This window comes from Thalassophryne amazonica, chromosome 15 (genome assembly GCF_902500255.1).
Source record: "Thalassophryne amazonica chromosome 15, fThaAma1.1, whole genome shotgun sequence".
Taxonomy (NCBI): Eukaryota; Metazoa; Chordata; class Actinopteri; order Batrachoidiformes; family Batrachoididae; genus Thalassophryne; species Thalassophryne amazonica.
The window spans coordinates 8639524-8653100 of record NC_047117.1 but is presented as its reverse complement, the minus strand read 5'-3'; the positions used below and the strand labels follow the sequence as shown (position 1 = coordinate 8653100).

At 37.8% G+C, this 13577-nt stretch overlaps 1 protein-coding gene across 1 annotated transcript in view; it reads left to right on the top strand.

Moving 5' to 3' along the window:
• The first annotated feature begins 1056 nt into the window (after positions 1–1056).
• The window catches only part of cyth4b (cytohesin 4b), a 36149-nt gene continuing 23628 nt past the window's right edge, over positions 1057–13577 (top strand). The window contains exons 1-4 of the mRNA XM_034188618.1: positions 1057–1171; positions 9905–9987; positions 10834–10898; positions 12856–12922. Coding sequence (XP_034044509.1) covers positions 1153–1171; positions 9905–9987; positions 10834–10898; positions 12856–12922 — 234 coding nt within the window. The 5' untranslated portion in view covers positions 1057–1152. The remainder of the gene's footprint in view (positions 1172–9904; positions 9988–10833; positions 10899–12855; positions 12923–13577) is intronic.

Below are 13577 nucleotides of genomic sequence, written 5' to 3'. Positions count from 1 at the left end.
CATCTGGCTCAGGCTCAAGTTGAAGATATCCTGGATAATCCCACACAGCCGGATCGAACATCCCTTCAGCACTCTGGGGGTGAGGCCATCAGGACCAGCAGCCTTTCCTGGACACAGGGGACTAAATTCTCTTCTCACATCTTCAGTAGTGATAGTGATGGGAGGCGTCGAGGAGAATGAGGGAGTAGTGGAGTGAGGGTGTTTTGGCTTACAATCTGAAAATAAATGGATAAATAAATAAAAATCATACATTGCAGTCCTTCAAACACATCAAAAAGAAGAAGACTAGATTATTATTAGTCATCCATTGTCTTTCACTGATTGCTTCACCGGATGCTAAACGAGCTTCCTGTCTTTCAAAATTCACTTCCTGGCAAAAACTGTTTCATAATAAATTTACACTTTTCAGCAAATACGGAGGATGGAGACATGATGGCAACAAAACCATTATTTATTTTTCATTCATTCTTGTTGGACACTGGGTTTGACTCAAATTTTGTAGCCTTCAGTTGTCAATACTGGCAGTCTCTTTTCCCCCCCTCTCCAATATTTCTATAACATTCAACTAAAAACTGACATTTGCTGCTATATTTTCAGTCTTATTTTCTCACCTCTGATTCAGTCTGACAGCACTCGGATCAACTGAGCAAGTTCACACCACTCATACAGTTCAAGATGTATTTGGGTTTGCATTGATTTACTAGAATGACCTAAAAACATACGGTTTCCTGGCCCACAATCCAGAACCCAATGAATCTAAGAAGGAAAAAAGATGCCCTGTAACCTCCAATAGCAAATTTGATTGCATTGGTTGTCGATCCATATGATACAGTTCAAGTATCACGAGTTGGTGCTCTCACCACTTTCATCAAGAAAAATTACTTTATTTTAAAAATTAAATTAACATCCTGCATCGATTTTGTTCAAGTCAATGCCTTCTGTAAGCATTTTATTTTGAAGGAGGATGTGCTTCTCTTTTATTCTTGATGCTGACGTGAAGCTGACATAGTGATTGACAGGCGAGGAGGTGGAGTTAGAAGTGAGCATCAGCTTCTTTCAGCTTTCAGTGTACAGTCTGCATGGAATAAACCCAGTTCTACAATTTGACTTTATTTAACAGTTTCGTTGTAACACTGTTCATCCTGGACATCCATGACTCATTTCAAAATGGGTAAGACAACTTTTAATAACATCATCACTTTTATTGTCAGTCTTGAGATTTAAAATAGCATCTGATGTTCTATTTTCAATACGTTGAAGAAATCTGCTTTCTCATATTTGAAATTCAGAAATAAATGTGTGTTATTCCACGATATTACAACACATCATTCATGTGTATGATGACAACTTCAAATAATATTGTTAAAGAACTTGAGAGACAGGAAGCTTCATGTATTCTAAACATTCTACTTGGGAATTAGTAAAATAAATGTGAAATTAAATTTGAACTATAATGTAGTTTTGATGGTTTGCAGTGTGACCTCACACATTGCATGAGAAGGTACATTTTTAAATCTTATAGTACAGTGGTGCAACAGTTCTAGTTGTACCATTTCTCAACATATGACAGTGGTGGCAACAGCTGTTTATTTTGGTGGGTGGGGGATTTGCAGTAAATGTGTAAATATGCATTCTGAATAAATTTTGGAGTGTTAGTACATAGATGTGCATTAATTCACACAAACAACTGTACAATAAAACCACCAACAGCAATTTATATTTAAAGACCATAATTTCAGTCAGTCTTCTAGGTGTAAATGCGGAGAATTTGTAAACTGTATAGGCAGAATAATAGAAAAGATTTTAGAAAATTGTGAAATTTGATACCTGAGAAAATAACTCCCAGTACACTCACAGTCACCTATATGTTCAGTTACCTGTACATATGTGTGTGTGTGTGTGTGTGTGTGTGTGTGTGTATATATATATATATATATATATATATATATATATATATATATATATATATATATATATATATATATATATATATATATATATATATATATATATATATATATATATATATATATATATACGTGTATATACAGTGATGCCGGTAACTTAGTAACGCGTTACTCTAATCTGACCACTTTTTTTAGTAACGAGTAATCTAACGCGTTAATCTTTCCAAATCAGTAATCAGATTAAAGTTACTTCTCCATGTCACTGTGCGTTACTATTATTTTTCATTGTGGGTCGATAACAGCATTAAACTTGGTCTGTGGGCAGGAGGTCGGGGTTCAACTGAACTGCCCACTTTAAGCGAGCTGTGAGCTTTTCATCCGCGTTTTTCTGCAGCAGCTACAACTCGTCCTCACCTCTTACAACACACCTGCACTGAGCTTTACAAAGGCATTTTTATACTTTTTTTCCTCCTTTATTTAGAGCCGAGCTGAGCCGCTCTGTATCTGCACGTTAAAACAGCTGATCCTCCGCGACGCGTCAACAACTAACACTATTTTCCACTCAAATGCACCTAAACTCTCTTTCTGAGGACCACATGATGTGAAAACACAATAAAACTTTCTTACCTGTAAATCTGGTCACGTTTTCTGCATAAATAAATGTTATCCATTCTTTGTGCTCAAACGCCAAAGCAGGGGCGAATCCAGATGGAATGGGGGCGTGGGGCAGGGATGTGCCCCCCTCACAACACCCCTAGATTAAAGTTCCAGTTTTGAAGCCTTTTTTTTACTACAACTACTAATACTACTTAAAATAATATTAATTTCGACAAGTAAAATATTTAGAGAGAATTTAAATGTTAGAAAAATGCTAGAATGAATTTAATAGTTACATTTATAAACAATGTAGGTTCGAAATTGCAAGTTTTACTGTTACAGTGCTGTCAACAGTTAAATATGAGGTCAAGAAAGAGGTCTTTATTTTACTTTTTATAAAACAAGTATTTATTTTCATTGAAGTCAAGAAAGGGTGACTATAAAGTAACTTTTGGCAAAACAGGTATCATTGTCATGTTGAGGTGGCAGAGGGTTGTTGTCGGCAGCTGGGAAAAGTAACTAAAAAAGTAACTAGTAATCTAACTTAGTTACTTTTACAATTGAGTAATCAGTAAAGTAACTAAGTTACTTTTTCAAGGAGTAATCAGTAATCAGTAATTGGATTACTTTTTCAAAGTAACTGTGGCAACACTGTATATATATATATATATATATATATAAATTTTGTAATGATTTTGCTTCATATAGTTAGTTTATTGTTAGCTTTACATTATTTTAGTTTTTGTCAAGCTACCTCTGTACTCTGGATATTTTGGAAATCGCTCTCTCTGTTTTTGCTTTTACATTGTGTTAGCTTTGTATTGAGTTAGTTTAAATCCTGTTTGCTTTTGAGCTATCTTAATATATTGTTAGACTTATTAAATTACATTTCTGTTGTTGGATTTATATTGTGTTAACTTCGTGTTCACTTTGTTTTTGGGTTGTTGTTTTTTTGGCAGTGGCTATCTGTGCGTAGCCATATTAATATAGTGAAATTCTATTGGTACGTAGCACCTATCTCATTACGTAGGTCACGTGATCATGAGGCTATGTACTTGTGCATGTATTTGCTACTGATACGTAGATTCCTAAACTACATTAACCACTAATCCTAATCCAAACCATAACATTAACCCCTAAGCCTAACAAGGCTGTGCTACGTATCAACAGAATTTGGAATTATTAATACAGCTAGGTACACATAGCCACTTTCTTGTTTTTCTTTTTTCTTTCTTTTTTTTTTTTTGCTAGCTTTAGTCCGTTAACGTAATATTTGCTAGTTACACAGTGTACTAACTTTGTATTCAGGTTGTTTTAGAATAGATTTGCTTTATTTGTAGTTATTTTATTGGATTTTGTTATTTTGATTCAGTTAGCCTTCTTCCATTTGCTTGATTTTTGTTAGTATTATATTCTGTTAGCTTTGCATTCATTTAGGTTTAAGTTCGGCCTTCTTTACATTCAGTGTTTAGATTCAGCTTTTCATTTTGTGGGGCTATTGTCTCTCTCAGTACTGGACTGACATCTTTATTATCTTCACCAGGTTCTGATTTGTGGATGAGATTGTTTGTCATGTTGTGGGGGGAGGGGGGGGGGGCACTCTAGCATACTGAAATTAACTGATTTACAAACTTAATAAAATACATATTGTGCTATCTGTTAGTATTTTAATTGGAAAATTTCAGTTACATTTCCAGTCTTGTTTGGTGGGGCTCCTGAAAGTAAAGGAGGGGCCACAGCCCCACCCTAGAGCCGCCTGTGATGTATGCACGGTTATGAAATAACACACAGGTCAGCCTGGAGATAACTGAAAAAGGGAAGAGACAAACACTGATAAGTATCACACGCCCACATAATTCTGAGAATGTCACAAAAAGAGAAGTTGTCACTTTTGCTTTGTTGCTATTTTACCTATTAATGCCAAGCTACGTTTGACCGCAGCTGTAACTAAGACAGAATTGAAGTTGAACGTAAGATATGCAGCAGTTTAGCTTTATCCTGTTAGAATATTCGAGATTTAACTCCAGCAAAGCAGTTTCATGCATCCCTCAAACAGTGATTACAACCAGCAGCATTTTTCTCTCACACAGTCAGAGAAAACAATGTCTGAAAAGGTGCAGCGTTGATCCTTTTCATAGAATATGAAGTTGCCAAAATGGAAACTGTCAACACTCAGAACTTCCTGAGCTGTATTTGCGTTAAAGATCTGGCCACAGGACTTCCACTTCCCCACCCTTCCTTTACACATGTTGTGCAACAAGCTTCAAAAACCTAACAACTCTAGCTCTCAAACTTATAAGTTACAGGTGTGTCTTGGAATTATAACATAAAAATAGCTATGCAACAAAAATGACAACACTTTTTAAACTTTACATACTTAATGCACCAATAAAGTAGGGGAGTCAGTGTGCTCACAACGTAAGTTAATGCTAATAACATGCACAAAAGAAATTCCAGAACTGTGTCACAACAAAAAGTATTACTGACAACAACAACAAAATCCCCAGCAAACCCGCACTGAGAATTACTTAAAAGTCCAGCTGTCTGGTGTGTTCGAAAGTGGTTTGGAGCTTGAAATATGTGCAGCTAATATAAATCTAGAGATGTGGCTAACACTCCTCAGCCTTCCTGGTGGGGTCTATTCCAGAGTACTGGAGAGGAGAATTTGACTGATAGTCAAACCTCGGATTCAGGAGCAGCAGTGTGGTTTTCGTCCTGGTCGCGGCACACTGGACCAGCTCTACACCCTCCATCGGGTGCTCGAGGGTTCATGGGAGTTCACCCAACCAGTCCACATGTGCTTTGTGGATCTGGAGAAGGCGTTCCACCGTGTCCCTCGGGGCACCCTGTGGGGGGTGCTCAGGGAGTATGGGGTCCGGGGTCCTTTGCTAAGGGCTATTCGGTCCCTGTATGACCGCAGCAGGAGCTTGGTTTGCATTCCCGGTAGTTAGTCAAACCTGTTTCCAGTGCACGTTGGCCTCCGCCAGGGCTGCCCTTTGTCACCGGTTCTGTTCATTATCTTTATGGACAGGATTTCTAGGTGCAGCCAGGGTGTAGAGGGGGTCTGGTTTGGGAACCACAGAATCTCGTCTCTGCTGTTTGTGGACGATGTGGTTCTGTTGGCTTAGTCAAATCAGGACCTTCAGCGTGCACTGGTGCGGTTTGCAGCCGAGTGTGAAGCATCCGGGATGAAAATCAGCACCTCCAAATCCGAGGCCACGGTTCTCGACCGGAAAAAGGTGCTTTGCCCTCTACAGGTCGATGGAGTGTCCTTGCCTCAAGTGGAGGAGTTTAAGTATCTTTGGTCTTGTTCACGAGCAAAGGACGGATGGAGCGTGAGATCAACAGATGGATTGGTGCCGTGTCTGCAGTGATGCGGTCGCTGTATCGGACCGTCGTGGTGAAGAGAGAGCTGAGCAGGGGGGCAAAGCTCTCGATTTACCGATCGATCTACATTCCGACCCTCACCTATAGTCATGAGATTTGGCTCATGACCAAAAGAACGAGATCGCGAGTACAAGCGGCGGAGATGAGTTTCCTCCACAGGGTGGCTGGGCGCTCCCTTAGAGATAGGGTGACGAGCTCAGTCACTCGGGAGGAGCTCGGAGTCGAGCCACTGCTCCTCCACATCGAAAGGAGCCAGCTGAGGTGGCTCGGGCATCTTTTCCGGATGCCCCCTGGACGCCTGGCTGGAGAGGTGTTCCGGGCATGTTCCATCGGGAGGAAGCCCTGGGGAAGACCCAGGACACGCTGGAGGGACTACGTCTCTCGGATGGCTTGGGAATGCCTCAGGGTTCCCCCAGAGGAGCTGGGGGAGGTGTGTGTGGATCGGGAGGTCTGGGCGGCTTTGCTTGAGCTGCTGCCCCCGCTACCCGACTCCGGAAGAAGCAGAAGAAAATGGATGGATGGATGGAGATGTGGCTAATGCTAACGGAAGTGAGTTAGCAGAAGCATTGTATAGCGCCACAGACAGGTCTGCGGCGGTAATGAGACTGCACAGACCAGTTATAACATCAAAACACTTTTAGGCTGTTTGTCCTTCATGTTTTAGGGTGATTTGCTGACAAAATTTAAACCATATTACCAACCAAACAACGCTTGCAGACATTTTCTTTGCCAGCCATCTTTCTTTTTTTCAGTAAAGTCTTGTGATTTTCTAACTGTATCTACGTATCTACTGATTATTTTGGCTGATAATTTATTAGCACAGTTGGGTGGGGTTTTACACACAGTATTCTTGAACTTAATACAATTTTGGACTCATGTCAAGAGTTGTAAATATGAAATGAAATCATCATTTTGTTCAGTATAATCATTGTCCCACTACTCCAAATGTCAAACTTGATGTGCGCATGTAGGATGAGCAGAGGGTTTATTTTGGCAATAGGTCAAGCTTATTGTGTTCAACGGTCAAAATCATTATTTTTTTAACTCAGATATCCACCAAGCTTGGGATACATATGTAGGTGGGTTCCAGTATTGTCTGAGCGATATCAGATTTACTAAACAGCAATCACTGAGGTCATGGTCTTGGGGGCAAATGTCAAAATTTAAGATTTTTACTTGTATTTATACCAAACTTGGCACACTTGTGGAGGTGTGTTCTGGAATTTCCCAGGTAAAGTTAAATTTACCAAATGTCACTCTTTGGGGTCAATGTCATTGAGGTAAAAGATCAAAACCTACTGTTTTTTTTTCTCTCTCTCTCTTCTGTTTGCATTCAGTATGTCCCCTGCAAGGCCAAATTTGCCAAAGCGTAGCCAGTGGCGTCAAGGTCATGTCTGCCTACCTCTGTGTTGGCCAACTCTTCCCAGGTCCTATTGGTTGAAAGAAGGTCGTGCCCAAAACTGCTGTTAAAAAACCTTTTTCTAGCAAAGATCAAGGTCAAGGAGTGTACTTTTCAACCCGATTTGGACCAAATGTGGCACACAGTTAGATGGACTCCAGAACTGGAAGGTCAGCCGGAGGTTAATTATTTTGGTGAAGATCAAGGCCACCAGGATCAAATGTCAGACTACCATAGCTTTTACTACCTTCATGCCCATGGGTATATTACCTAATTAACTGAACGTATGAAATATCAACCACAGGTTTAGCTAGTGATCCTTCTGTTGTGGAATAACTCTTACTTTTGATTTGATCTTTTTGGTTTCCTTTGGTTTAACCCTCCTGGGTCCGAGGGCATTTTTTGGACAGTTCACTCGCCTGGCATAAATGTTTTATTATTGCTGTTAATGATTTATGCACCTCTCCTTCTGTCAGTCAGTCCGTTTTGTAACATAGTGGTGGGCTTGGGTTGTGGGTGAAAAGTGGAAGGCTGTTGAATTCTTGAGAAGGGAAATATTTCATCAGAAAACCACAGCACCTGCATTCTGTTCCAGTGAAACCTCACATCTGCCAAACTTTAATAATACAACATAGTTGTTGCGTGTTTCTGGGCATGAAGGCCACTGAACAAGCAAACAACAAGTATCAGTGGATCCAAGCAACTCCAACCATTTCTTGTGTACTAGCTCCACTTTTTAGACAACAACAAATCTCATTGATCTTTGATTTTCTGCCCTAAAGACAATATGGCTCCCATGAATTTGATCTATAAATGAACTCTACAGTGTTGCTGTAGGCTCGGATAACAGTAACATAACAGGCAATATTTGTTCTCCATTATTGCCATGATGTTTGAAAAAACATGCCTTACAATTTGGTAGAGGATGAGTTACTATAATGTCTTTCATACAGTCATGTACATAAGGATTTAGACAGTGACACTTTTTTTTGCATCTATACACCACCACAAGCTTCGCCAATTTCAGAGGCCATAAATAATTGGACAAAAAAATCTAACAATTATTTTTCTTTGTGATTGATGTAGATGAATTCCAACACATAGATGACTTGGAAATGTTCATGTATCAGTTCACTAACTTATCTAAAGAAAACTGGCTGTAAAAGTGATGAGTTGTCTAATTCGTAATTCTTACATGTATTTTGTCCAATTTTATGGCCTCTTAAAACTGAGGGACTTTGAGCACAAGTAGCTTTCATTCCTAACTAGTTAATGGACCATACTTTCTGGAGGATAAGTTAAAAAAAATGTAATTTTTCGTTGTGCATTGTTGCAGTGTACATTTTATTATTGACCTTTATTCTTTTATGATTGGAGTTTATTTATTTATTTATTTTTAGTGCTTTTACTCCTGGGAAAAACAGTTATTATATTTGTTATTAAAAATGAACACGTAATTTTTCACTACACCATGTGCCATGTGTCACACTGGAGTACAAGCTGTAAAACCTCCCAAACTAGCAAAAAAGAATAAATAAATAAATATATAAACCTGTGACTTATACTCCAGAAAATATGGTAATACATTGAAAATCTGAATTAAGGCTGAAGGTTGATTCTGCAAGCACATCTTTATTGTTTTATTTTAAACTCCATTGTGGAGAGGTATCCAGAAGTAAAATTACAAAAATAGTGTCACATACTTCTGGACATGACTGTATGAAAGACGTTATAGTAACTCATCCTTCACCAAACGGTCAGGCATGTTTTTTCAGACATTATGGCAATAATGCAGAACTAATGTTCCCTCCCCACCCCCACCACCACTCACACGAGAACCATTATAATGCAGCCTTAAGGTGGTGGGAGTAAGAAGGGGCTGGAGCAACTTCCTGTAGGCCTATAATCAATTAGAAGTGACAGAAAAGATGATGTTATTGGAATATGACAGAGTGGGGCTTTAAAAGTCTCACATTAGCACTTAAGTGTAATATTTTAAAATCTAACATAAATTCACAGAAGTCACAAAAACCACGTTGTTGCTCGTACCAAGTTCCCAGAAATTCCTCCTAAAAATGGGAGAGAAGTTGATTTCAGAATGCAGGCATCAACTCACGGAACTGACAGTGTCTACATTTGATAATCAAGGGCCATAACTCTGCCAAAATATGTCAATCTTGCACAATATTACAATAAACGTATTATCAACGTATAATAAGGATTTATACCAAATTACATGAAATTCTTACTAAAAATGTGAGAGGAGTTGTTTTCAGAATGCAGGCACCCAAGCATGAAACTGGCAGACTTTAGCTTTGTTAATCAAGGAGCATAACTGTGGATAAACGAGCCCAACTGGAATGATATGAAAATATGTGTATTACCCACTTATAACAAAGACCACGTTTCATGAAAATCCTCCTAAAAGTGTGAGAGGAATCAACTTCAGAATGTTTATACCCTTTTTTGGACAGATGGATGAACAGACAGACAGACGGAAATTGCTACGACATAATCCTCCTTCAGCCTTTGGCCAGCGGGGGATAAAAACTGAATCTTAATGTGGAAGTTTAACATTTCTTATACATTTCATTCCCTTTTTTTTTTTTTGCAGTTTCCTCAGACTTTACAGCAAATGAGAGGTTGGAGATTGAGAGCATCAAGATGTACAAGAAAGACCTCCTGGATGATATCCAGGTCAAATCCTACACACACAAACCCAGACAACAACTGCTGATGACTCCAGGAGTGATGGACACAGCTAGCCTAAAAGTTAGCTTCAATAACTGCTAATCAGATAGCTGAAAGGTTAACTGTGATAATTCTAAACCAATAAAATGTTTATCTGATGTTAACGGTAGACGTAAACCACTAATTCTGATGCAGTTAGCTTTTTTCTTTTTTACTCTAAAACCTTGGAAAACAGGCCTAAAGAGCTGAAATCTTAATATGTTGTGTTAAACATGGAGGTTGCTATGATCAGATGATCAAGATGTATATAAATAATCAAATGGAAAAATGAATTTAAAAGGTAGTTTGCATTTAACATAGAGAGTGTAGGGTTGTCCACACATCCCTGAATTTTGATAGTTACCATTTCAAATCAAAAATAATTTTAAGGATCTAGTTAATGGGTTTAACCTGGATTGACTTCCTGCTCCTAAATTTCCTTGAGGTGATGCTTGGTGCTTTCACAATATTTCACATTTTGTATTAGTTTAAGCTCAAACAGGGACAAACATGTTTGATTTTATGGTTTACATATGTATGACAGTTTAATTTTATTCAAAAAAATATTAGTTGACTTAGTAGAACTGAAGCTAATTGGTCTGCTAATGGATTGCAAATTTGTCTTAAATGCTAATCTACTAACTAAAATGTAGGATGTGAGCTGATTAGCTAAATTGTCCCCATCACTGGTTTGCAGGATAACAAAAAATAACTATTGTTTGTATTTATACATTTAAATCTGTTTCCGACAGGAAAGCAACATGTCCTCCAGTTAGCTGAAGTGACCTAATAGCTTTTTTCTTCTCTATGCAGAAGCTAAAGATGGAAATTGATGACATCATGGCAGATATACTCAGCTTTGAGTTTGCAGAAGAAAAGTGAGTTTTATTCTGGAAAACATCATTTTAACTTTCAGTTCAAAGGAATGTTTCGTTATTGGGAGTCCGTAACTCCCACTCAGGGCTCCCACTCACATTTTCATGTGGAAGTGTTTGAGTTTCAGAATGGCTTTAAACGCTACTATTTAAAACACACTCCAGATTACCAGTGGTTACATGAGTTTCAGTGATCAGTGACAGTGTGTCACAATGTCATGACCACCGGGTTCAAAAATAAGTGGATGCTCACTACCAAAATGTATTAGAAAATACATGAAAATTTAACAGTAATTATAAACACAACATAGTTAGATTTTTAATTTATGTAAGACACCCCATTCATTTTTGCTGTATAAATCAATTAAAGTTTGGAATTTATTCTAAATTAGGTCACCATTTAGTTAATGTGTACTTTAAAATATGCATTGTGATTTTAAGTGTACAGTCAGTAAATACAGTACATTTGTTGATAATGACAGTGTTTGAAATTTCACAACAGAGTTTCAGCTTTAATTCCAATTCTTTAACATCTCATTACACCCACAGGAATTACAGCCATTTTCAAAGACAGTCCAACCTTTTTCAGGGGCCATGAATAATTGGACAAACTATTATTGTATAAGGATTGTTGTTACTACTTTGATAAAAATCCTTTGCAGTCAGTGATTGGCTAAAGTCTGGAACCCATGGATGTCACCAAATCCCAGGTTTCCACTGCTGAGATGTTTATCGGACCTTTATTACAGGCACCTTCAGCTTCTCTTTGTTTTATGGGTCTTTCTGCTCTCAGTTTTACTGAAAAGCATGCTGTATTGGGATGAGGTCAGGTGACTGACTTGGCAGTTGAAGGATATATTGTTTCTTTGCCTTGAGAAGCTCTCGGGCTGCTTTGTCAGTATATTTTAGGTCATTCCCCACCTGCAGTGTGTTTTGTCTTGTCATTTGGCAGCATTTGGTTGAATATCATTGGCAGCCATACATGCCATAACATTGCCTCCACCATGTTTGCAGATGATGTGGTGTAAGTCAAATCAGTAGCCATACCTTTCCTTCACAACATTATTCTCTTCCTATCATTCTGCTACAAGTTGATCTTGATTCCACCCATCCAGAGAATATGATTTCAGAACTGGTCAGGCTTTCTTAGATTCTCTCTGACAAATCTATTTTACTCTTCCTTGAATGACTTTGACTGGGTTTCACCGACCTCCTCAACAGTGTTCTTGACTTGTGAAGATCTTTCATCATCAATGAAGCAACTCTGCCATGATCCACTTTACATGTCCTGTGTGGAACTTCCAGTTTTTTTTATGTCTTTATTTATTTATTTATTTTACAGTGTAATTATGGTGTCCTTGACTTATATCAACCCATCTTTTAACATAATATTGACGGTTCCACTGAACAGCTACTCAGTGCTTATTCTTGGAATTAACTCCAGACCTTTTTAAATTGGCATAATGAGGACTGAAGCTACACCTGGTCATTCTGAAACTGACTGGTGAAACTGCTCACCAGTCAGTTGTCCAATAATTTATGGCCTCTGAAAATAGATAATGTATAAAAATGGCAATAATTCTGAAATAGTTAAAGTCATATTTTTGCGTTAAAACCCTGAAATTCTACACTATAAACATTTCAAATCCATTCTGGTGACGTACAGAGGCAAAGTTACAAAAGTTTTTTTTTTTTTAACATTCTTTAACTTTTTATGGGATGCAAACAGTAGTGACGCTAGCTTGAAAATGAGCAAATGTTAATATTTATGTTGACATGTATAGGCCCAGCTATGTTAAAAGTTGCACATTGTATAATCAACGTGGCTATTTATACATTTCCTTAATAATAATTCCAAATTCTGTTTGTACGTAGCACAGCTGTGTTTGGGGTTATGCTTGGGGATAGTCACTGCCTTATTTAATCATACATCTTTTTTTTGCTTTTTCTTTATCTACAGCAAAACCATAGAGCAAAGCAAACAGTTCTCAATTGGGAAAAAGAAATTCAACATGGATCCCAAAAAGGTGAGTTCAACACTGATTTTATCTCACGGTTTATTTCGTAGCTTGCTGGAGCACACACCACCCTTACAAATTTTCCTGAGTCTGCCCCAAATTTACCACAGATCAACATCTTTTCATTGAATCAGTAAAAAAAAAAAGTTTATTCTTAAATTTACCCCATATCGCTACTTTAGTACTGTATTTTTAAAATGTTATGACTGTTCCTTTAAAAGGTTTACCTGCAAATCAAACTGCATTTATTGCAACTTCTTTACTCTAAAATGAATCTGATAGCAAACATTTTACTAGTGTATTTAATTATTAATGTTTTTTTCTTTATTTTGTCTCATTTCACACACATCCACAAATCTTAGAAACATGGTGTCTAACCAGATCCTTACTCTGGATGGCATTACCCTGACCTCTAGTAATACTGTGAGAAATCTTGGAGTCATTTTTGATCAGGATATGTCATTCAATGCGCATATTAAACAAATATGTAGGACTGCTTTTTTGCATTTACGTAATATCTCTAAAATTAGAAAGGTCTTGTCTCAGAGTGATGCTGAAAAACTAATTCATGCATTTATTTCCTCTAGGCTGGACTATTGTAATTCATTATTATCAGGTTGTCCTAAAAGTTCCCTGAAAAGCCTTCAGTTAATTCAAAATGCTG